The sequence below is a fragment of the Tasmannia lanceolata genome, unplaced genomic scaffold (assembly GCF_043159265.1).
Source record: "Tasmannia lanceolata isolate RefF3 unplaced genomic scaffold, GAP_Taslan_0.1 ptg000002l, whole genome shotgun sequence".
NCBI lineage: Eukaryota > Viridiplantae > Streptophyta > Magnoliopsida > Canellales > Winteraceae > Tasmannia > Tasmannia lanceolata.
This window is the reverse complement of record NW_027518679.1, coordinates 37,412,043-37,437,305: the sequence shown is the minus strand read 5'-3', so window position 1 is coordinate 37,437,305 and position 25,263 is coordinate 37,412,043. Positions and strand designations below refer to the sequence as shown.

General features: G+C 38.0%; 1 protein-coding gene across 1 annotated transcript; it reads left to right on the top strand.

The window, feature by feature from the left end:
• Nucleotides 1-3,269: 3,269 nt before the first annotated feature.
• LOC143871638 (alpha-soluble NSF attachment protein 2-like) lies at nucleotides 3,270-22,944 on the top strand. The gene is made up of 9 exons (XM_077376685.1): nucleotides 3,270-3,589; nucleotides 12,326-12,375; nucleotides 12,459-12,531; nucleotides 15,706-15,785; nucleotides 16,059-16,210; nucleotides 17,656-17,815; nucleotides 17,908-17,955; nucleotides 18,157-18,237; nucleotides 22,590-22,944. The coding sequence occupies exons 1-9, from the start codon at nucleotides 3,445-3,447 to the stop codon at nucleotides 22,668-22,670; spliced, it is 870 nt and encodes a 289-aa protein (XP_077232800.1). The 5' UTR covers nucleotides 3,270-3,444; the 3' UTR covers nucleotides 22,671-22,944.
• The last annotated feature ends 2,319 nt before the right edge of the window (nucleotides 22,945-25,263 follow it).

The following is a 25,263-nucleotide window of genomic DNA, read 5'->3' as shown; positions in this document are numbered from 1 at the left end:
CATTTTCTACCCCGGAACCACTAGGGAACCACATTTCATACCCCGGAACCACTAGGGAACCGCATTTTATACCCCGCAACCACTACGGAACCACTAGGGAACCACATTTTTTACCCCATGACCACTCGGGAACCACAATTTATACCCCGGAACCACTAGGGAAACACATTTTATACCTCCGAACCACTAGGAAACCATATTTTCTACCCTGTAACCACTACGGAACCACATTTTATACACCGGAACCACTAGGGAACCACATCTTATACCCCGGAACCACTTGAAAACCACATTTTATACGCCGGAACCACTAGGGAACAACATTTCATACCTCAGAACCACTAGGGAGCCATATTTTATACCCCTGAACCACTACGGAACCACATTTTATACCCGGGAACCACTACGGAACCGCATTTTATAACCCACAACCACTACGGAACCACATTTTATACCTCGTAACCACTAGGGAAACACATTTTATACCTCGGAACCACTACGAAACCATATTTTCTACCCTGAAACCACTAGGGAACTACATTTTTTACCCCGGGACCACTCGGGAACCACATTTTATACCCTTGAACCACTAGGAAAACACATTTTATACCCCGCAACCACTAGGGAACCATATTTTCTACCCTGGCACCACTAGGGAACCACATTTTTACCCCAGGACCACTCGAGAACCACATTTTATACCCCGGAACCACTAGGAAAACACATTTTATACCCCGCAACCATTCCGGAACCATATTTTATAACTAGGAACCATTAGGGAACCACATTTTATAGTCCGAAACCACTAGGAAACCACATATTTTACGCCATGACCACTCGGGAACCACATTTTATACCCCGGAACCACTAGGAAAACACATTTTATACCACGCAACCACTCCGGAACCACATTTTATACTTAGGAACCACTAGGGAACCACATTTTCTACCCCGGAACCACTAGGGAACCACATTTCATACCTCGGAACCACTAGGGAACCGCATTTTATACCCCGCAACCACTACGGAACCACATTTTATACCTCAGAACCACTAGAGAAACACATTTTCTACCCCGGAACCACTGGGGAACCACATGTTTTACCCCGTGACCACTCGGGAACCACATTTTATACCCCGGAACCACTAGGGAACCATATTTTCTACCCTGAAACCACTAGGAACCACATTTTATACACCGGAACCACTAGGGAACCACATCTTATACCCCGGAACGACTTGAAAACCACATTTTATACGCCGGAACCACTAGGGAATAACATTTCATACCCCAGAACCACTAGGGGGCCATATTTTATACCCCTGAACCACTACGGAACCACATTTTATACCCGAGAACCACTACGGAACCACATTTTATACCCCACAACCACTACAAAACCACATTTTATACCTCGTAACCACTAGGGAAACACATTTTATACCTCGGAACCACTAGGGAACCATATTTTCTACCCTGGAACCACTACGGAACCATATTTTATACACCGGAACCACTAGGGAACCACATCTTATACCCCGGAAACCACTTGAAAACCACATTTCATACGCTGGAACCACTAGGGCACCACATTTCATACCCCGGAACCACTAGGGAACCATATTTTATACCCCTGAACCACTACGGAACCACATTTTATACATCGGAACCACTAGGGAACCACATTTTATACCCCGGAACCACTAGGAAACAACATTTTCTACGCCAAAACTACTTGGGAACCACATTTTATACGCCGGACCCACTAGGGAACCACATTTCATACCCTAGAACCACTGGGGAACCACATTTTATACCCCTGAACCTAGTACAGAACAACATTTTATACTCCGGAACCACTTGGGAACCACATTTTATACGCCGGAACCAATAGGGAACCACATTTCATACCCCGGAACCACTAGAAAACCATATTTTATACCCCTGAACCACTACGGAACCACATTTTATACCTCAGAACCACTAGGGAACCACATTTTATACCCCGGAACCACTAGGGAACCACATTTTATACCCTGCAACTACTACGGAACCACATTTTATACCTCGTAACCACTAGGGAACCACATTTAATACCCCGGAACCACTAGGGAACCACATTTTATACTCCGCAACCATTAGGGAACCGCATTTTATACCTCGTAACCACTAGGGAACCACATTTTATACCCTGGGACCACTAGGGAACCACATTTTCAACCCTGGAACCACTTGGGAACTACATTTCATACGCCGGAACCACTAGGGAACCACATTTCATACCCCAAAACCACTAGGGAACCACATTTTATACCCTTGAACCTAGTACGGAACCAAATTTTATACCTCGGAACCACTGGGGAACCACATTTTATACGCCGGAACCAGTACGGAGCAACATTTTCTACCCCGCAACCAGTACGAACCAAATTGGGTAGAAACAAGTAATGGTCATTTTCCAACAGAGAAAATTGTGGTTCTAACTTTTTTTTAAAACCTAAGAAAACAATTATACAACCAACATAGAACAACTTGGGTAATTTTTCTGTTTTTTTAACACAAAACAATGAAAACAATGAAAACCTTCATAAAATATTAAAACCCAATAGAACTGAAAACCTTCATAAAATGTTAAAACCCAACAAAATATGAAAACCTTTATAAACTGTTAAACCCTATTCAAGTAGAGGAGCATGGACCTACTTGGAGCTATGTTTATCACTGAAGTTCAAATTTGTCACAAGTAATGGTGCTTTTTTTTTAACAAAATACAATGGGATTGGAGCTTCCAAAGGATAGCAATGGCTGCACTGGGTGTTTTTCACGTTGGATGGTGAGGAAGAAGAAAGAAAAACGTGAACATAGGGATTAGAGCATAAAAAATGGTGGGAAAATGAAAGTGGGGGTATATTTGTCCTAAAACTCATACTCTCTCACCTGACAGCCTTTTTTTTACAAAATTTAAATATCTACCTTTTATTCACAATTTAGCATAAACTTTGCATTTTTTTAATCATTTTCCCTATATATTATAAATATATAATATATATTTATATGGTAGTTCCAATATCAGTAAACCTTCCAAAAAGCTCAAAAGCAAATTAAAAAAATAAAAGACAAGTTGAGTTAGTGAAATTATCAAAAAATGGCAGTGCCAATATCAACGACATTTTTTTTAAGTTGGATGAACTTTATACGTGTCATATTCGTAGAGCGTTATCGAACCTTAAAGAGACCTTTTTCTTAACCGAGTCTCCATTTCTTCTTTTTCTCTCTCTCTCTCTCAAAAATCGCACGCACATTCGTCGAACCTTTCCCCTTTATTCCGTTCTTCCATCACTCTCTCTCTCTCTCTATCTAAAACTCATCATTTTTTTATATTTTGTCTTCAATTGCATATCATCAAATACAAGAACCCAGAAGGAGGGTGAAAGGGAGAAAAAATGGGGGATTATATGGCAAAAGGAGAAGAGCTCGAGAAGAAGGCCGAGAAAAAGCTAAGCGGCTGGGGTTTATTCGGATCCAAATACGAAGATTCCGCTGATTTATTCGACAAAGCTGCCAATTCCTACAAACTCGCTAAATCCTGTAATCTCTCTCTCTCTCTCTCTCTCTCTCTCTCTCTCTCTCCCAAAATTTTCTTTCTTACATACAGCTTTTTGATCGATCTAATCTGTTCTAGGGTTAGAGCTAGGGTTCTACGCATCTGAGTTCGATTTGATTCAGTCCAATCAAATTCACAATACGATTAAAACAGCAGAAATGGAATACAATACATGACATCCGGCTTCCTTTGCATTTTATTTTACTTTTTTTCGTCAAATCTAGGTTTCTAGGGTTACGGTCTGCCAAATTCATTGTCATTAATTATACATACATCCTTTTGTTCGATCTAATCTGTTCTAGGGTTAGATCCAGGGTTTTACACATCTGAGTTCAATTTGATTCAGTCCAATCAAGTACCAATACGAGTAAAAGAGGATAAAAAGAATAAAATACATGCCGTGCTGCTTCAATTGCATTTTATTTTACTTTTTTCTTAGGTATATTTCTGCTGGACTTTGTTTTTTGTTTTAATTTTTTAGGATTGAAATTTGTTGAGAGGTTTAGAGTAGGTATGTTTACTATCTTTTGGTCAAATTTCGGTTTCTAGGGTTAGGGTCTTTCCTCGTGTGTGTGTGTGTGTGTGTGTGTGTGTCCCGTGGTTTGATTCCATTTAAGGGCGGCCCAATGCATGAGGCTCCCGCCATTGCGGGGTCTGGGGACGGCTAGATGTATGTAGCATTACCCCTGATTTGCAGAGAGGCTGTTTCGTGACTCGGACCCGTGACCACCATGTCACAATGGAGCAACCTTACGTCTGTGTTCAATTCCATTTAAATGGAAGAAAAAATGTTTTTGTTCTTTGATTGAGCATTTGCTTATTCTTGTTTGTTCAGATTTGGTTTTGGAATTAATTGCTTCTGGAATCATATTGGATTCTTCATCGTATCCGATATCTTTGAAAGAAATGAGTCGAATATATGGATTGCAATATCATTCCAAAAACAAAAAATTATGGCTTGCAATATTTATTTTTTTCAGTCAGATTCTGTATTGCTATTTTCAATTTCTATGCATGGTTTTAAATTTCGACCAAAATCCGAAATTTCAGATTTCGGTGGAGACCGACACCGAAATCACACTTACCCGAAATGGTATTTTATTTCGTTGGAATTTCGGTCGGAATTCGGTCGAAATTTCACCCAAAAAACCTCTTTTTTATTTTTTTATTTTAATATTCTACCGAAATTACCGAAATTTTATATCAAATAAAATACTGTTTTTCTTGTTTCACCGGATTTAGGCCGAAATTTTGAAATTTCGTTTTTGGTGGGGTCCGAAACCGGTATCAAAACCGAAATTTAAAACCTTGTTTCTATGTCATCTTATGAGTCCTTGGAGGACTTTGTAAGGCTACGTATGTGTTTGGCTTCCAATAACATATATTCCCCTGTATATTTTATACAGACACATTGGCTATTTGGATGTTCTAACTTCTAACATATATTCCCATATGTTGCATGCTACTTTTTGTTATTTACTGTGCTATGTAGGTTATTTGGTCGGCCTAACATATATTCCCAATACATCCAGTACAATATGATGGCACCTTGCTCCTGTTATACACATGGGGCTTAGCTCCAACAGTTTTTTTTTGGAATGATAACAGAGTTTCATTAACAATAGCAAAAGAAAGACCGAGGTGGTTGGTACAAAGGTTGAAGCAAACACAATAGACAAAGTATACAAAAGATGGGGACAAGATAAAATCAAGGAATCAGGGAGGGAGATGGTCGAACAACTCCAAGCACTCCTTGACTACGCCCGCCCTAGCTAGACGGTCGGCCACTCCATTGGCAGACCTTTTGATATTCTAGAAGGAAATCGATGATCCTCCTACAAGGTTTTGGATGAAAAACTGAGCGAATCTCCATGGGTGAGTGTGAGAACAACTAAGCCACCGGATGACGTTGAGGGAATCCCCCTCCACTACCACCCTGTCCGAAGATCTTTTATCTATCTAGAAGCTTTATCCCCTGGAGAACTGCACGCACCTTCGCCTCATTTGCGTCTGTGACCCCTAAGGGGGCTGCAAAGGCCCAAATCACTGTCCCTGAGTGATCTCTCAGCACACCCTCAATACCTGCCGGCCTAGGATTTCCCATACTAGATCCGTCGAAGTTGAGCTTCAAAAGGCCTTGGGCGGGAGGCCCCCATTCCCGCACTATCTTAGGATGTTGCCGAGCGCTGAAGCAAATCTCCTTCCATCCGTACCACAAACGAAGGCAGTGACAAAGGTAAAACTAGAAAGAATTTTCACCCAAGAAAGTGAGAGCAATAATCTTGAGGTAGAGGAAGGACAGAGACTTTGAAACTCCTTTAAACACTCTAGCATTTCTCTCTTTCCATAGCACCCAAATGGTTTCTAGAAGAGACACATTCTGGAGAATCTTCCTTTTTTTCCCATGGAACCGAAGCCCAGCCATCCAATAGATTAGGTAGATTTGAGCGGAAAACCTAAGACATCCCAAACCTACTTAGAATTTGGCTCCACACCGATTTGGCAAACTTGCAATTAATAAATATGTAATCAACTGATCCCCCCACCTCTATACAAAGGGCACAATGATTGACTATAAGCATCTCTCGCTTACGAAGGAAATCGACCATCTGAATCTGGCCAAGAAGAGCAGCCCATCTAGAAGCACATACACATACTCTTGGTGGCGCTTGGATCGACCAAAATCTTGCTACTCTAGAAGACGCAGGGTAAGATACAAGGTGGTGATAGAGGCTTAGCTCCAATAGGTGCTACCTACAAATGCTAGCTCCGGACTGAAACCTTGAACATGGTCAGCTGATTTATTCATAAACGATTCTGGCGTAAAGTATAAACTGCAACAGTGATTTGAAAATGAAATTACTGTAAATGCATTCACATAAAACATATAGAAAGAGCAAGCAAATTATAAGATTGCGGGTATCAACAAAAATTTACAATCTTCACTAGATCATATACTATGATTTGTGGACACGGACACGGGTGTCGTGTGTTGACACGGACACAGGGTGTCGGACACGGCAATTCCCTAAAATCTAGAAACTTGAACACGGCTGGAAACAAGAATACGAGTTGTATATGCAATGAAAATCAGAGGATCTATATAACTTTCATTGCCTACAAGGAATATATTTCGGCTATTGATATTGTTACTACCATGTTTTAATAAATGCACAAACTCAGCTTGTCTTTTCCTTTTTAATTTAGATTTTGAGAGCTTTTTGGGAGCTGTAATAATCTTTTGACAGCTGCTTTAATAAATGTACAAACTCAGCTTCTCTGTTCCTTTTTAATTAGATTTTGAGAGCTTTTTGGGAACTGTAATAATCTTTTGACAGCTGCTTTAATAAGTGCACAAACTCAGCTTGTCTTTTCTTTTTTAATTAGATTTTGAGAGCTTTTTGGGAGTGTAATAACCTCTTGGCAGCTGTTTAAATTATAAATGCAAACTGAGTTTGTGCAATTATCAAAACATGGTAGTGCCAACATCAGTACCCTATATTTCTGTCTAAAATACTGTTTGTAGTAGAAAAAATAGAAATATATAAAAAAAGCAAGAAGAAACAATTAGAATTGGTTGTAGTTACTTGTTTATCATGTATATTGTTTCTTTGTGTGTAGTGTACTAACATGTATTTTTCTTTGTGTGTACTCATATGTATTCAAGTGCAGAGACATGACTAGTGCAGATGACTTTTTGACTGTATTCAACAGCAGAGATAAGACTGGTGCAGTTGACGTTGACATATATTCATTTAAAAAACACTGAAACAGACTGCAACTTGATTCATATATCATCCTCTGAAAACAAGAACTTTTTGAATCTATCAATTTTGGAGGTAGTGTTCTTTATGAGCTTGTAAATAGAATTGCATTCCTTAAATCATGGTAAAACAGAGTAACAGACTACTCTTATAGTAAGATTATCTGATAGGGACCATCCATGATACAAGAAAAGAAAGACAAGTGGTTTCTGGACAATTCAATGTCAAGTGAGGTTTGGTTAAACTATCCATACTAACTGTTTTCCTCTCTTGGGTTGGTCGCAGGCTTGGGTTTAGTTCTGTATTTTTCATAAAAGTTTAGTGTAGTTTTAGGAAGAGTCAAGTTGGTAGTTTTAGGAAGATTCAAGTCTGGGACTTGTTTTTCTTTTTTTTTGACAGAAATTAATTTTAGCTAGTTTCCTAATTGGGTTGGGCTAGCTTTACCGCTTTAGTAAGCTAAGGCACTTAGATAGTTTCTTTCATCAATTGCTTTATTAGATTCCTAATTAGGACTTTAAGTTGGCAACTCAAGATTTGTGGAGATTATTTCTAATTTGGGAGAGGATTCCTACACAAATCAAGAGGAGGAGCCTCTAAGAGTCTTGAGTCTATATAATGCAAGGCCTATTCTCATCAAAATTATACTTTGATGAATAAACTAAAGAACTTAGTTTGCAGCCAAATGCTCTTTCGATGGATGGGGGATTCTCCCTTTTTTATGATTGTGTGGGAGGCCTTGCTCCAATCTAGGTGTGAGACCTACCTAAATTCCTAATCCTTTCGTATTTACTTTTCTTTTGGGGATTCATTTATTTTCATTCTTGCATGGGACGGGACACATCAGGTCGTTTTGCTAGTTGTATATTTTTCAGAGAAAAAAAAACTGAGCAATAGCAATATTATTTATTCTCATAATGATTCTGACTATACTCTGTTCATATGTAAACAAATTATATTTCACTAGTGATTTAAACCAACGAGCCAAGATCAACCACTACTGACCACATCATCCCAACTAGCCAAGATCAACCACTAAAGACGACATCATCCTAGAGAGCATCGATGTCATGCCATAGTGGATAGTAGAGGATATTGTTTGTCTCAACAAGGATGTGTTTTGCTGGCTATTTATCAAACAACAAATTGCTACTACGATTGTACTAGAGGAAGAGGGAGATTACATGAAAATTGATGATTAGGCTTGAGAGGGTGTGGGAGTTGTTCCAGCTGGTGGAGATGATGATGATGATGAAGAAGAAGAAGAAGATTGTTACAAGATGTGACTCATTATTTGTGTTTGTTAAATGTTGATGGCTTATGAGTTGAAAGTTAGCCGGGTAGATCCTTTCACCTTCTTCATGTAAATTTTCTAAAGGATTCATTAGCCGATCCCAACTAGTTTGGGACAAAGGCTTAGTTGAGTTGTTTATGAGTTGAAAGTTGACCTGAGAAGTAAAAATATTTAAGACTAAAACTTATGTGTTGTATAGCTATATTTTCTCATCTATGTTTGGTTTCATGATCTGTGATATTCCATGTTACATGGATTCTTCAAGATTGGTGAAAAATCCGTGTAGGATTCCATTACTTCAGGATTCTCTATGACACTTCTAGATCTCTTTTATCTGCTTTTCTGCATGCCACTACCACAACTTTACAATTACCTCATGTTTGGAGTTTTACCCATCCTACTAGTAAGTTTCGTAATTGGAAATAAAATATCATATCTGCTTCTGATAATTTTTTTAAATATATTTCTTGTTATAACCATATTATTATGTAAGAAACAAAATTTGAAAATTGATTAAAATATTTTGGCGAATCCACGATTCATTCTTTTTTGAGGTTTGCCGAATCCAACACTCGATACTCTTGTCGGATTTTGACACTCGTATCGTATCTGTACTATGCAACATAGGTGATATTAATTAGGTTCATCAAGAGCCAATTTGATGCTATTTGCATTTTGTTAGATGCTTTAAGTAGTGAAATGGGTGGTTATTTGTTGCCTTTGGTTGTATTGTTCTAATTAGTTCTCTAAACAGTTTCCCTGTGTGTGTGTGTGTGTGTGTTTTAAATTTTATCACTTCTTTCTTAAACATACATGGTAGCATGCCGAAACGTCCAATCCAGGATAAAGACATAATGACCTATGGAACTAAGTTGACAACTACGTTGCTCGCTGATAATGACAAATCATCATCATATGGACTTTCTCCTTTGATCTTCGAGTGGGATTTTAATGCCTGCATATCCCAAAAAAGATCCTACACAATCTTGTAGATTTATCTTTTGATTCTGTCAGCTATGCGGCTATGCCTATAGCAATGAAGCTGTCAAAGACTAGCCTCTTCCAAGAGGTGACCAGCAAGTGGTCTCTTGGAACTTTTCGTTGTTCCTTGATTGCACACTTCTACTGACAGTATGTCGTTTTGATTCGTTGTTCTTTGATTGGAGGAGAAGATCCTTTAAGCCATCAGACGGAACCTGATGAGGATTCATTCCATAGTTGTCCCTCCTTGCTTAATGCAACAAAATTTCAACATAAAAAATACATTTAAATTGTAGCAACAAATATACATCAATATATTTTTTTAATTTCTAACAAAATAGAATGCAATCTTTTTCTTACCAGTTAAAAAATTGATTAAACATCTACAACAATATTAATTGGCAAAAAGATGCTATTCCAATTTCTAGAATTTGAACTTGTACATGGTCCTAAATTTTGTTACGGCGTGAATGTTGTTATTTACGTAGAACTTGGAGAACATGGTGGTGATGGTAGCTCTCCCTTTTTGTCAACTCATATTTCTATTTTTCAGCTGGCATTGGCGATCTTTATGGACATTGATGATCGCTTTCTTTATTCGTATTCCGATCCAATTGGTTACATTGATTCATCAGAATCAGAGGTTCGTGATCCTCTCCACGAGTTGCGCATCTTCACAAGCCAGATGGGAGAAAGATTGGAAGTGGAAGGAGATTCTTTGGCTTAAGGAGAAGGTGTAGGGCCTTGGAGACTCACGACGTTTATTGATGAGATCCACGAGATGCTCAGGGGGCACAAGATTCCCTTCTCTCATTGTCAAACAACCAATTACTCCAAAAGCTTAAGCCGTTGGAGAAGGCGTTATTTAAACTTTTTATACTTTAACACTCCCCCTCACATCTGGCCCCTCTTTTTTAGGGTTGGCCTACACGTGGCACATGCGGCCTTTCTTCTGGGTTGGCCATTACATGTGGATTTTAACAAGGAGGTTTGAACTCGTGACCTTTTGCTATGATACCATGACAGCCAACCAGTTACTCTAAAAGCTTAACCTGTTGGAGAAGGCGTTATTTAATCTTTTTATACTTTACCATTAAAAAAAGCTTTTTATACTTAAACACTCATATTCCAAGGAGCGCTAACTATCTTGCAGATAGATTAGCGAAATCAGGAGTGTAGAGAGATCAAATATTTTTGGGCAGCTTTTTCCCATTGACGTGCAAGTGTAACTTTGTTCTTCTTAATAAAATTGTTGTCCTTGATGAAAAAAAAGTCAACTCAATTTTTCTATTTGCAGTTATACCTTTTTGTTTGGTTGGGTTCTTCAATTAGGTTTTTATTCTTGGTTCTATTGGACTTTGTTTTCTATTCAGGTTAATGTATCTTATCATTTCCATGTTGGTTGGCATCTCTTATTTTCACCGATGTGGAATATAAATAGTAAATGTGTTGAAATGATCAGCTTTAGAACTTCAGACCAACGCTACCTGGTTCGCATGGTTCTTGTTCAAATTTGTGGTTCACACTTCGCCCCTTTCGATGAACCTGGTGTGCTAGGGTTCACTTCATTTTGCTACTTTGTTTCACTAATTAGTGAGGCTCCAAGCTCCAAGCTCCAAGTTGTAAGCTTTTTGCTTGCTTATTCAATGGTTAGGACGATATTTGTGTGATCAGATTATTGGCAATTTGGCAGAGTCCATAATTTTTTTGACAAAACTTTATGCAAATCTGTGTTCGAAATGCGTATAATATATGGTTATTTTTGTTATTGGGCTTGTTTTTTTTTCCTTTTTATTATCGATTTTACTGTTTGGTTTGGTTCTGCCACTTGATCTTTCTTCCTTTGTCCTGCTGCACACGCCGCCTCTCTCTCTCTCTCTCTCATGAAAACTCATTGCCACGGTGGCTTTTGTCAGTAAATCTATGCCGTTGCCCCGGTATATTACCAAAATGGCTGTTAATTACCATCTCTTCACAGCATAATCATGGCGCTGTCAATGTCCACCGTCTTCTCTTTCTATCTCTCTATGCGTTTTTTGGTTGCTGCACAACCTTATTACCCCTGTCCGTTACTAAAATGGCTCCTAATTACCATATCTTCAGAGCATGATTGGGGCGCTATCAATCTCCACGGTCCACTGTCTTCTCTATCTATCTCTCAATGCGTTTTTTGGTTGCTGCACAAAACCCTATTTGTTGTGGGGACATGTCAACTCTCTCTATGATAAAGGATATGATCCCATCCAATTGTTGCTCTCTTTGCTTGCTTTGATGATCCTATTTGTAGTCAATCTGATCACACTTTCTTCTGGTTTGTAGTTTGGCTTTGCTCCTTTTTTTCTTCTGGATTATCAAAAACTGATTTGTGGTGGACCCATTTGCAATTTGCTGTGGTGGCCAGCGATTTAGGCAACCTAGCTTCAAAGTAATGGCAAGGATACCTTTTCATGATACAAGGTTTACTTTTTCCTCTATTCAGTAGGAACTTGTACGATACGATAATTTGTTCATGATAAATGAGGCAGAAGTGCTAGTTTCTGTTATTTAGCTAATGACCTGAACTCTTCAAAGCCCACTTAGTTTAAATAAATCATTAGATTATTTACTCTTTTAGAAGTTAGTAACCCGTATTACTAGCTCATATTTGTTAGCTTACTAAACCATCCAGTGTATTGGTGTTTCAGGGGATAAAGCTGGAGAAGTATATATCAAACTGGCTAACTGTCACTTGAAGGTCTACACCTTGCTTGTTTTGTAGTTCAGCAAGTTGATTGATTGTTTTTTGGACCTTTATAATTACTTATTTGCCATTTACAGTTAGAAAGCAAGCATGAAGCTGCCTCGGCCTATGTGGATGCAGCAAACTGCTACAAGAAAACCTCCGCAAAAGGTTCTGGCCTACAATCTGTTTTTCCTCACTATGTCCTTTAAATAGCACCATTTAAAAAAAAAATCTTTAAATGACCATTCTAATTGGTTTCTTCAACATTGTTCGGCTTGTCCTCATTGACATGTGAATATTCTCTATATGCTTATTATGTGGTACACGAGGATGGTCCATTCTTACCAGGATACATACTTATCATGCACAACCTATTATTAGAAGGTTTTACACATTCAAAAATCATGATTTCCCTTTAACACTTTTCAGACTTTAATCTCGCTTTTGATTCCTCTGTGCATAGCAAAGATTCTACTTCCGATTTGCGGCATTGAATACTAGTGTAAATCCATCTAGGAGTCTTAATTTGAATTTGAAAGATTTATTTCATTAGTCTTTTACTTCACTTTATGAAGTTCCTCTCATTGGAATGGAGTTGGTGAGTTATGTGTTTTATTGGTTATCTTTAGCAGTTGTATTATTGAAGGCACTGAACACCATCACTCAAAAAAATGGCTCTGCACATTTTTTCTTCTTCTTTTTGAATAGCTTTTGCTGGAGTTCCTCAAAAAAAAAAAACTGCTGCTGGATATTAATTAATCACAAATTCAATGTTCTTGGATACAGTGGCTGCTTCATGCAATTAAGAGAACATTTTTTAATGATCACCATTTCCGTTAACAAAAATGGTCATTCGACATCATGAGCCTACTGCCCCATGTATGGTGATTGGGTTCATAAATCTTGTTGGATACACTAGTCCAGCCCTTTGTCATTTGTCCCATTGTCGTTAGATGATCTGAGTCTCTTGATCAAGGGTGATTAAAAGGCTTCCATTTAACTTTTTCCAAAAGCATTGATTGTTTGCAAGCCTCAATCCTGTAGTTTGACATCCGCGTTTAGCATGGGACCTGGACCAATTGGGTCTCCTAATGATTATTCAAATCAATAGTCTTAACCACCAAACATGTGTTCCACATGTACGATGATCCACTTCAGCACAACTATCCCCGTTTCTGCCAGAGGGTCAACTGGCTCCTATGTATGATATTTTCATAACGAGTTCTTTTCTGGTTTTGTTGGACTTCTATTGAGAAGGTATGTGGGGATTGCTTCTGCCCATAACATTTTTGGAGCCCCTTTTCCTTGTATAGTTTTTCCCACTTCAATGATGCCCCTATTCTTGTCTTGTGCTACACCATTTTGTTGAGGACTGGTGCATCATGATTCACAACTGTTCTTGTTTTTTTTTTTTTTTTTTTTTGAAAATTTCACAACTGTTCTTGTTAATCAAGCAATATCATCTTGCTAGTCAATTTTTGCAATAAATAATCACAAAAATGTTAAAAAAAAAACAAAAAACATAATTACATATCCCAAAACAAATTGAAATGCAACAATTTGATTAGATGTAATCCACGTCGTGTTGGGATTAGAGGAGTGATTAGAGACGAGGTTGATTCGATCATCAACGTGTTCACTGGACTGCTGTTAAAAAAACATTCACTGGACCTATCAGTGATGCTGATCCCATTGAGGCTGATGCTTGGGCTCTTTTGGAAGGGCCTCAGATTTCTTTGGATTACCCAAGTAGAAACTTAGGTGGTAGAAGATTAAGCAAATGCCATTGCCTCGGCTTCCAACAGGTGTCCTAGTCCTTGTAGACTAACCAACTAACCTTAGACTTGGGCTAACTATTTCATTATCTCATATTTGAGGAGTGCAAATGGTATCCGGGATGATAAATACATTCATATATCGTACATCATGCATGCATATTTTGCTCAATAAGCAGGCACACATGCTCAAGAGAATAAGAATATGAAATAATGAGTCAATAATGATTTTTTTAATAAAAATGCATGATACCAAAACCCCAAGGTGAGCAAAAGGAACTATACAAGAGCATATAATCTCTGGTGATTGAAAGAATCGAAGGGAAGCTAACTACATAGAAAAGGCAGTATATGTATCTTGGAGGGAGTATCACCATGGTTTTAAATTTCGGCCGAAACGTTTCGTTTCGGCCTAAATATTTCGGTTTCGGCAGAAAACGAAACGAAATGCACATAGTTTCGGAAAAGTACAAAATTTTGGCTGAAACGTTTCTATGAAGTGCAAAATTTCAACCGAAATTTCGGAAATCTCAGAAATTTCAGTGAAACGTTTCGGAAATTTCGGTGAAATTTTTACAAGATTTCGTACCGAAACCAAAACGCTTCGGTTTCGCTGATGACCGAAACCGAAACCGAGATTTAAAACCTTGAGTATCACTGGCAAATATGCCCGTTTACTTTATGTCCTTTTTTTACAAAATATGGAAGTGCACATATCGCCTCCCTAAAAAAGAGCGGCCCAGTGCACAAGGCTCCCTCCATTGCGGGGTCTGGAGAGGGGCTAGATGTACGCAGCCTTACCCCTGCTTTGCAAAGAGTCTGTTTCCGTGACTCGAACTTGTGACCACCAAGTCACAATGGAGCAACCTTACCATTGCGCCAAGGTTCGCCCTCTAGATATCGGCTACACACACACACACACACGTAAAAAAAACCGTACGATGCATGGGCCGACAAAGAACTGTACGGACCACATCATAGGTTGATCCAAACCGTCCATGTGATGGAACACAACATCAATAGGTTGCGCCCGTAAAATCATTTCCATAGGCTGATCCTAGCCCTCCAATCTATAGAGGTTTCCATAATTAAAAAAGCATAAAGGGAGGGGGGTAGGAATGAAATTATGTGGCTTTAATGGGTGCCTTTGTTAAAAAGCATAAAGGAGGGGGTAGGATTGAAAATATGTGGGTTGAATGGGTGCCTTTGTTAAAAAAAATAAAAAAAAGTGATGTGTAATTCTCATAGAATTTTGGGAGAAATTCAAATAATTCTCTCCTTTTCTCTTCAGCTACACACAGAGAGAGAGAGAGAGAGAGAGAGAGAGAGGTGTTAAATTTTCTTTGTGAAGCTTTTAAGCTTTCTTCATTGATCTAGATTGATAAAATTTATTCTCTCTCTCTCTCTCTCTCTCTCTCTCTCTCTCTCTCTCTCTAGCACTATTATTGAAGGTCAATTGTTTGGTTTGTGAATTTTATTTAATCTTTAAGCTCTACTTTATGTGGATTCCGGGTAGGCATGCTTTCTTCCTGGTGTTGACATTGGATGCTCTACATGTGCTTTGCAGAAGCCATATCTTGCTTCAATACCGCAGTGAATCTTTTCATGGATATTGGGCGGCTAAACATGGCTGCTAGATACTGCAAGGTAAAGTTGATTTTCTTCTTCAATTCTTATTGTTACCTGCAATTCTTTTGAGTTTGTGTGTTCTTCTGGAATTCGTATTGTTTCCTTGCACTATTCTTTACCCGTATTCTGATTTTATGCTTACTTTTTTAAACCTATAGTGATAAATTTTCATTTCTGACTGGTTTTTATTTATGCTAAATCCAACAGTGCAAATTTGCTTATCATTCTCAATAGGGAAATTGGCCAAGGTTTTAAATAGGCTAACTTTGTATCCTGCATCTTTACGTGCAGGAAATTGGTGAGTTATATGAGGCTGACCAGGACTTTGAAAAGGCTATGGATTTCTTTGAAAGATCTGCCGATCTTTTCCAAAGCGAGGAAGTGACAACTTCTGCCAACCAATGCAAGCAGAAAGTTGCACAATTTGCTGCGCAACTAGAACAGTAAGACACTATTTTCTAATAGCGTACACAACAAGTGTTGAGTTGTTCTTTATCGTGATAATCTGAAACTTGTCTCCTAGATTGATGTGGGGGAGTTATCTCTAAAGTAATAGTAAAACCAACTGTTGCATTACCTACTGATTTTCGATTCTCTGAAAAATTCAGAGCAGTAAATAATATTTCTCCCTGTTGTTGATAAAAAAAATCAGCATAAATAAATTAAGGACAAATCTTTTAAGGCGCACCTCGTTTAGGTTAATGAAAATGATCAGGTATAGCATGGACCCAAAATTCAATCTCAGCATCCCAGGTGGCTCAAGCATAGGAAATCCTGGTCCGGGAGGCAACGGAGGTGTTCTTAGAGACCAAGTATAGGAAATACCAGGTGGCTCAAGTATAGGAAATCCTGGTCCGGGAGGCATCGGAGTTGTTCTTAGAGACCAAAGGGGGGAAGTAATTTTGGCTTTCTCAGGGCCAATAGGAACAGTAGATGCTAGTGAATCTGATGTTAGAGCCATCCATCAAGGTATCCTATGCTTGGACAAGGAGTGTCTTGATCAGGTGATCATAGAAGGAGACTCTCTCAATACAATCAAGTGGCTTAGAGGTTCTTCGGTTCCTTTGTGGAGGTTTGCTCAGTTTTTTGATGAGATCCTGGATAGTATTGAGGGTTCCTATATCACCTTCAATCATGCAAGGAGATCGGCTAATAGTTTGGCAGATCATTTGGCAAGGGAAGGAGTAGATACGCAATCCTTGGCGTGGTTTGGTTTTTTGCCACCTTGACTTGGTTCTCTCGTTGTATTTTTCTTTTCCTTTGTTTATCTTTCCGGTTCCCTGTATTTTCCGAGTTGACACCCGTTCTCTTTTTTAATAAAGTTTCTTGCTACCGTTCAAAAAAAAAAAAAGCATGGACCTACTGCGAAGTGTAGGATGATGTGGTCCATGAATATTACTGTGAAACTACCAATTACTCCAAAAGCTTAAGCTGTTGGAGCAGGCGTTATTTAATCTTTTATACTAACAATAACAATTACAATCACGGACAGTTCAAAGTTACAGGTTGGTTGTGGAATAAACTTGATCCTGGACATGCACAGACGAGTTCCCTTGGAAAACCAGGGGTTAAATATGGCTGAGATATTTATGGCTTCAGATCCAGATGCTAGTTTATATTATTTTTTAATTAGACAAGCTGGAGTATCGTGTCATTTCTTCCCTTTTACTTTCAGTAACTTGAGTATGGAACATTACCAGTTATGAATTTTGGATATTTTGTTTAGAGTTGGAAAGGATATTGATTTGGTGCAAGAGTATTGATGTGGAAAAGTGAATATTATGATTTTCTTTTCAGATACCATATTTTGTTTAGAGTTGGAAAGAATATTTTGATTTAGTGTAAGAATATTAATATAGAAAAGTGAATATTATGATTTTCTTTTCAGATACCCGAAGGCAGTTGAGATTTTTGAATCAATAGCACGCCAATCTATGAACAATAATCTTTTGAAGTATAGTGTTAAAGGGATTCTTCTCAATGCTGGCCTTTGCCAACTTTGTAGAGGCGATATTGTTGCAATAACCAACTCATTGGAGCAATATCAGGTCTAATTTCAGCTCTAGTTCAACAATATTGAAGCTTTGTTTTCTGAGTAGGGGAAATCATTATTAAAATTATGTTGCAATCACTTTTGCAGGAACTGGATCCAACCTTTTCAGGCACGCGTGAATACAAGTTCTTAGCTGTAAGTAATGGTTTTGAAGCCTTTGGATATGAGCTTTTTTTTCTATATTATATAGAGAGGGATCATTTTGTACATGCTTGGTGTGGAAGTTATATTGTTGACAGCACAACATAATCTGCTTATAATTTGTTACGTCAGTATTGTTTAGTTTATAAAAATTAAAGGTATAGGCTAAATCTGGAGATATTGTTCATATGGCAGGATTTAGCGTCTTCAAGTGATGAGGAAGACGTTGGAAGATTTACTGATGTGATCAAAGAATTTGATAGCATGACCCGGCTGGTATGTTTTCTTCATGCTCAAAACATCTGATGAAATTTCAGTTTTATGGAAATTCTCTCCAAGTGCTGGGAAATGAAAGTTAGTTTCTAATATGTGGTATTAAAAATCATGTAAATCATGAATCTAGCTTCAAATCGGTACCGATGGCCACCAGTCTGATTCATTTAGACATATTGCTGGCTCTAGTTTTTTTTCCAATTTTTTTAATGGGCTATTGCTGGCTCTAGTTGCTCAACTCAACTAAGCCTTTGTCCCAAACTAGTTGGGGTCGGCTAATGAACCCTTAAGAAATTTTTCATGAAGAAGGTGAAAGATTTAACCCGGCCCAAATTGACTAAGTCTAATCCTGACACTAGTTGGGTTCGTCTACATGTATCATTTTCTTCCATTCTCTTCTATCCAAGGTCATGTCCTCTGTTATGTTCCTAGCCATCAAGTCTTTCCTCACTGTTTCTACCCAAGTTGTTTTCAGTTTACCCCTACCTCTTTTTACTCCATCAACTTGGCACGAGTCACTTCTTCTCACTGGAGCATCCAAAGGCTACGTTGGATATGCCCAAACCATCTTAAGCTGTGATCTCTCATCTTTTCCTGAATTGGTGCCACCCCCACCCTTTTACGGATGTCTTCATTTTTAATTCTATCTAACCTAGTGTGGTCGCACATCCATCTAAGCATCCGCATCTCTGCTACACTCATCTAGTCATCTTATGCACGTGCTGCTTCTTGGTGGCCCAACATTCTGAGCTGTACAACATGGCTGGCCTCACAACTGTCTTATAAAACTTTCCCTTCAACTAGGTAGGTATTTTACGGTCACACAGAACTCCTGAAGCATGCTTCCACTTCAATCAGCATGGTCTTATTCTGTAGTTAACATCGTCTTCAATCTCTCCTTCCTTATGTAGGATTGAACCAAGATAGCGAAAGATATCCCTCTTAGGTACCTCCTGTCCAGTCATATTTACTACATCCTCGCTCGCCTCCTTCCATTACTAAAGTCGCACTCCATATACTCTGTCTTAGTCCTACTTAGTCTAAAACCTTTGGATCCCAAAGTAGTTCTCCATAACTCTAACTTAGCATTAACTCCTGCTTTGGTTTCGTCAATTAATACTATGTTATCTGCAAATAACATACACCACGGCACCTCATCCTGGATACCCTCCGGAAGTTCATCCATAACTGGCGTAACAAGATAAGGGCTTAGAGCTGATCCTTGCAGTCCTATTGTAATTGGAAACTCACTAGACGTGCCATCCGTAGTTATGACACTAGTTACTGCTCCATCGTACATATCCTTAAGCACATCAACATATTTAGTAAGCATTTTTTTTTCCTTTCAAGAACCCACCACATAACACTCATGGGAACCGTATCATACGCTTTCTCCAAATCAATGAAAAACAGAACATTAAAAAAATGAAAAAAATATTCTCGTATCTTCATCAACAAAGTATGAAATGTAGAATTACAATAAAAAAAATAAAATAGAAACACAAACTTTTCAATTCCACCAGTTCTAAATTCCAGGTCTCATTTTTTTTTTTTTGAATGGCAGCCAATTTTATTAAAAAAGACCAAGATGGTCGCTTATAATAAGGGAAGAAGGCAAGACGGAGAAAAAGAAAAGAAACAGGAAGAGTACAACCGAAAAAATACAAAGTGGAAGAAATATATATACACAAACAAGTCAAGGAGGGAGATTATCATAGAGGGCGAGAGACTCCTTGAAAACCCTGATTCTAGCAAGACGATATGTTACATCATTTGCCGATCTACGAACGTGATGAAAGATAACCGCCGATGATCTAGTGCAGTCCTTGATCTCGTTAAAGAATTTGTCAAACCTCCACGGATGCTTAGCGGGCCCCTTAAGGCATCGAATGACTTTAAGGGTATCCCCTTCCACCACAACCCTATCAAACAATTAGGGGCCTAAGAGTTTGAACCCTTGGTGAACCGCCCAAACCTCAGCCTCCGATGCGTCAACGAATCCAATTGATCCCGCAAAAGCCCAAATGATCTTTCTTCTCATCTCGAAGCACCCCTCCAATGCCTAAGGGACCGGGATTGCCGATGCTAATTGAATTTATAATGACCCTCGGTGGAGGTTCCCACACTGGCATGACTTTATGTTTCCTCTCAATACCACCACAAGCCTCCTTCCACACATGCCATAGGTCATAAGCGGATATGAATCTAAAAGAGGAGAGAGTTTTCACCCAAGAGATTGTGAAAGCCACAACTTTTATATAAAGGAAAGGCCCTTTAGCAACACCGTCAAACACTAGCATTTCTCCCTTCCAAATGACCCACAACGTGGCAAGGAAAGCCATTTTCCACATAGATTTCCCTTTTCCACATAGATTTCCCTTTGTTCCTCCAAGGTGCCGCCAACCATCCAAGGAAGAGGTCGGCGAGCTTTTTAGGAAACACCCATTCAATCCCAAATCTTTTTAGCAGATTACTCCATATAGCACGGGCAACCTTACAATGAATAAATATGTGGTCAATAGATTCACCCACCTCCACGCATAAGGAACAATGATCAATGATCCATGTCTTCCGCTTACGCAAGAAATCCACCGTCTGGATCCGGCCAAGAATGGAAGCCCACCCAAATGTACTCACCCTCAGCGGAGCATGGATAGACCAAACTCTATCTCTTTCAATGGCCGGTTAGAACACCACTTATCATACCAAAATCTAATCTCTCCCCCAAGTAAAAGCTGAAACGGATACCTTGCAAGAAATAGAAACGGAACCTCAATATATCCCTCCAGACTGTAAGCCCAGCACAACTGAATCTGTCCTCTGACTCTCACTGACCCGGAGAAGCTCCATACTTGTTTACAATCACTTTCACCCAAAGATGAACCGTTCTAGACCAAACCTCCATAACCATCTTGCCTAGAAGAGCAATGTTTACCTCTTTCACCCTTCTAATTCCCAAACCACCACCTTTAATCGGTTTACACACATCCTCCCATTTGACCAAATTTCCAGGTCTCATAAGTTGACTTCTATTATCATTTGTTTCTAACTTGGTTTATAGTATACTAATTAAAGTTAGTTTGAAGCTAGGTAACACCGGTTCAAAAAAAAGCTAGGTAACACAAAATTGCTGTCAATTAGGTTGGTTTCAGAATCATTTTTTTTTTCTTTCCAACTGTGGGACTGAATGAGTCATCCATTGTTTATCCAACAACCGGGTCAGTATTGGAGTAGACCCACATTCCTGATTCAACTGTTTTACTTGATTGCCATCTCCAATTATTGGGACTTGGATTTTCATGACTCCATCATTATTTTGATAGATTAGCAATCCATTTCATAAATTTCCGTATTTTTTTTAAAACAAATAACATATGAAATTTTGAAAGCAGCATTGTTTGAAATGCTTGACGTGGGACTGATTGTAATGATCTTGTAGAAAGTATTTGACCCTGAAAATACTTCCCTGTTTCATCTCATCCCCAGTAGACAATCAAAACATACAAGTTTCGATTCATGACTTCTGTTTCTCTCTGGGTGAGTTCAGCGTTCACATTCCCTTACATATCTATATATACCTACCGAACATAATCTACTTGCCCTCATAATTTACTTTGCCTTTCATTCTTACTGTAGTCAAAAATATTTCTAACTTTTTCAAAATGCCACGATTTTATCTCAACATTTTTGATAAGATGACAAAACCCTGAAATAATCCTGAGAATTATAAAAGAAGAAATGATATCAGCACGACCATGTTTTGATAATACGTGTGAACCTCACCTTTGTCCTATATGCTACGATTCCCAAAAAGCTATCAGCAGCCTTTGATAGCTAGTTAAAGCATATGCCACAAGTTGATTTCGTGCCTATTATGAACACATGGTTGTTCCTATATATTTGCCAACGAAAAAAATGTATCTATATTTTCTTTTTTATAAGTTACAATGAAAAATATCGTGATAATTTTACGATATTTTATATTTTTTAAATTATATATTTTTATACGTTTTAAATATTCAATTTTTTCCTGATAAAAACCCAAAAGTTACCAAAAATAATATTTAAAATCTCCAGAGATATAAAATTCCCAAGAAGTTCCCGAGGCAAATATTTGTGCCTATGATTCTTACTTGGACAGTTGTGGCTAGTTCTGGTCTCTATCAAGGGTGAGCATCTCCATTTCTGATCTTCTGCTAGTGGAACTTAGTTTTTAAATCCAGTCTGCCTTCTAGTCTACGATCAATTGCTTACTACTTCCTGTTGTGAATATCATTTTTTTTTTTTTTTGAATGATTGTTGTGAATATCATTTTATTGCTTAAGTTTCTTTTATTTGTGCTTTGTTCTGCATAGGATGCTTGGAAGACCACACTTCTACTAAGGGCAAAGAATGCACTGAAAGCCAAAGAAGTTGAAGAGGATGATCTTACCTGAGTCTCTTTCGGCTTGGATTACTAATATGCTTTTATGGTGGGCTTGATCTGTTTATTGATCTCTTTTATAGTCTTATCACTTTGTATGTCATTGGGTTTCTGATATTGCTAAGTAGACACCTGAGTTTCTTCGAGTTGTGTGCATAGATTGCTATTGCAAAAGTTTCCTTTTGCTTCTCATCTGCTCTTGAATGATTCATTCTGTTGCTAATAATCAATATTCACAGCTTGTAATTTCTTTGGTAAATGATATCCAGACTACTTTGTTTTAATAATGTCACTCTTTTCTTTATTCAAAGACTGTATTCTATTTTGGCCAATTTCATAGATTGCTGTTGCCAAAGTTTCCTTTTCCTTCTGTTTTGCTCCTGACTAAAGATTTAAATGTCGGTTTCAGCCACCACCGAACCGAACAGTTTCGGTGGAAATTTTGGCCGAAATCATGTAAAACCTAGATAAAAGTTTCAGTTTTTTCTTCTTCTTAAATTTCCACTGAAATGTATAAAATTTAGGGGAATTTCGGCAAAATCCTGTATTTTTCCGATTCAATGTACTTTTGGTTTCGGTCCAAACTGAAACCGAAATATTTCGGCCGAAACCAAATAATCAACATTCACAGGTTGATCATTCAAAAAAAAAAAACATTCACAGGTTGCATTTTCTTTGGGAAATGATATTCACACCTTTGTTTTAGTAATGTCACACTCTATTCAAAATTTTCGAATTAGCTATTAACAGGTTGTTACACTTCCTGTAATAGACTAATAGTTGTCGATAGCCAATCAAACGAGTAATCGGTGAGGGGTGCCATTATCAAAAGGAGTGCTAATCTTATTTTCTTTTTAAATTTTTGGTTATTCTCTCTTTTTATTTTTTATGCTCCTTATTTCTGCTCTGATTCTATACACTCAAGATTGAGTTTTTTATTTTTCTACTGCACAAGTCCTCTTCATCTCACGCATCATCCCAATGCAGTATTAGATAACGGGAGGCTGATATTCTGATTCCCTTGTTTTGATATTGCCAACCCTCTTTATTTTTCACTTCTCTTCTTGGCTATTATAATTCTTAAGAATATATCAACAGCCCATCAGAGAAGTTTATGAATATAAGGATTTGATTCCATCTCATTTCTGAAATTTCTATAGGAATTTCTTCAAATTCACTAGAGATTTTCATGATTTCTCCCTTTTCTAAATATTAACATCCTAATTTTAATCTTCATTAAGAATATAGATCAACAGAGTAGGACCCTTTGTTTGAGCCATTTAACAAGGATCCAAGATATAAAGAGCAATTTACTAATTAGTGGATTAATGGTTCTGTTTCTTTCTATGTAAAATGGGCGTAAAACAAATTTTACACCCATTTTGAAGTGAAAAAATGTGTGTAAAATTAGTTTTACAGCCATTTCACCTCTAAAGAAATGGAAGGAAACATGCTAAAAAGAAAGGCACTATAACACTCCCTCCTACATGACATGTATTGGGACCCAATTAACCCTCGGGTAAATGATCAATGTGATCAGATCCGTTGGTTCGTATACTATTCTGATTCAGGAATTTGGTTCAACGGACTTAACGGGAAGAATTAAAGGGATCCAATTTAATTTATTTTTTTTCCATTCTGCTTCCAAGGTAATCAGAATAGGATACTGATATTCCTATTCTTGATTTTGGCAATCAAAACAGAGAGTAAGAGAAAACATAAGACTGGCCAAAGCCATTCAGAATTCCTTGATCGGATGATTATAGGCCCTTGAGATCCAAATCCCTTGATGATCATCACCTTGATAAAAGGATGTGGTTGTAATATTACTAATCCATTAAAGACTTCCTTTTGATTAAGCTAATCCAATCTAGCAACTTAGGGACATGTTGAAGTATACTAGGGTAGTGTTTGATTTCAGGTTAGGTTAGGTTTTTCTGGACAAAACTAATTCGTGAATAATCACAAATTCAGCGTTTGTCGAGCAAATATCCAGGACAAAAGTTGATCAAACAGAGTATTAATCAAACCACGGACAAAACTAATTCTTAGATAGTACAACGTTGAACAAACAGCGAATGAAAGTACTTCCAGATAAAAAAAAACAAAAGATAAAATCAACATGGGATTTTCTATATACTCAACAAAGTAATGACTAATGACTCCATCCACGTGATTTTTTACTAAGTTTTGAAGGGAAATATTATCAGCACTACTGTATTTTGATGAGGGCACTCTCACTTTATTAAAAGTATGGTACATGATCCAAACCGTCCATTAGATGGGCCACAGCCTAAATAGGTTGTGGCTCAAAAATAATTTCCATCGGTTGATCCTAACCCTCCGATCTATAGAGGGTTAGGATCAACCCTACACTCGGATAGGACGGTTACGATCGACCTATGGAAATGATTTTTGGGACACAACCTATTTAGGCTGTGGCCCATCTAATGGACGGTTTGGATCATGTACCATACTTTTAATAAAGTGAGGAGTGCCCTCATCAAAATACTGCTGATAACATTTCCCTTTCTGAAAATGATACATTTCATTTCTTTTGTAATGACGAGGAAGCATGGGCCTATAAGATTCAAGACACCCAAAAA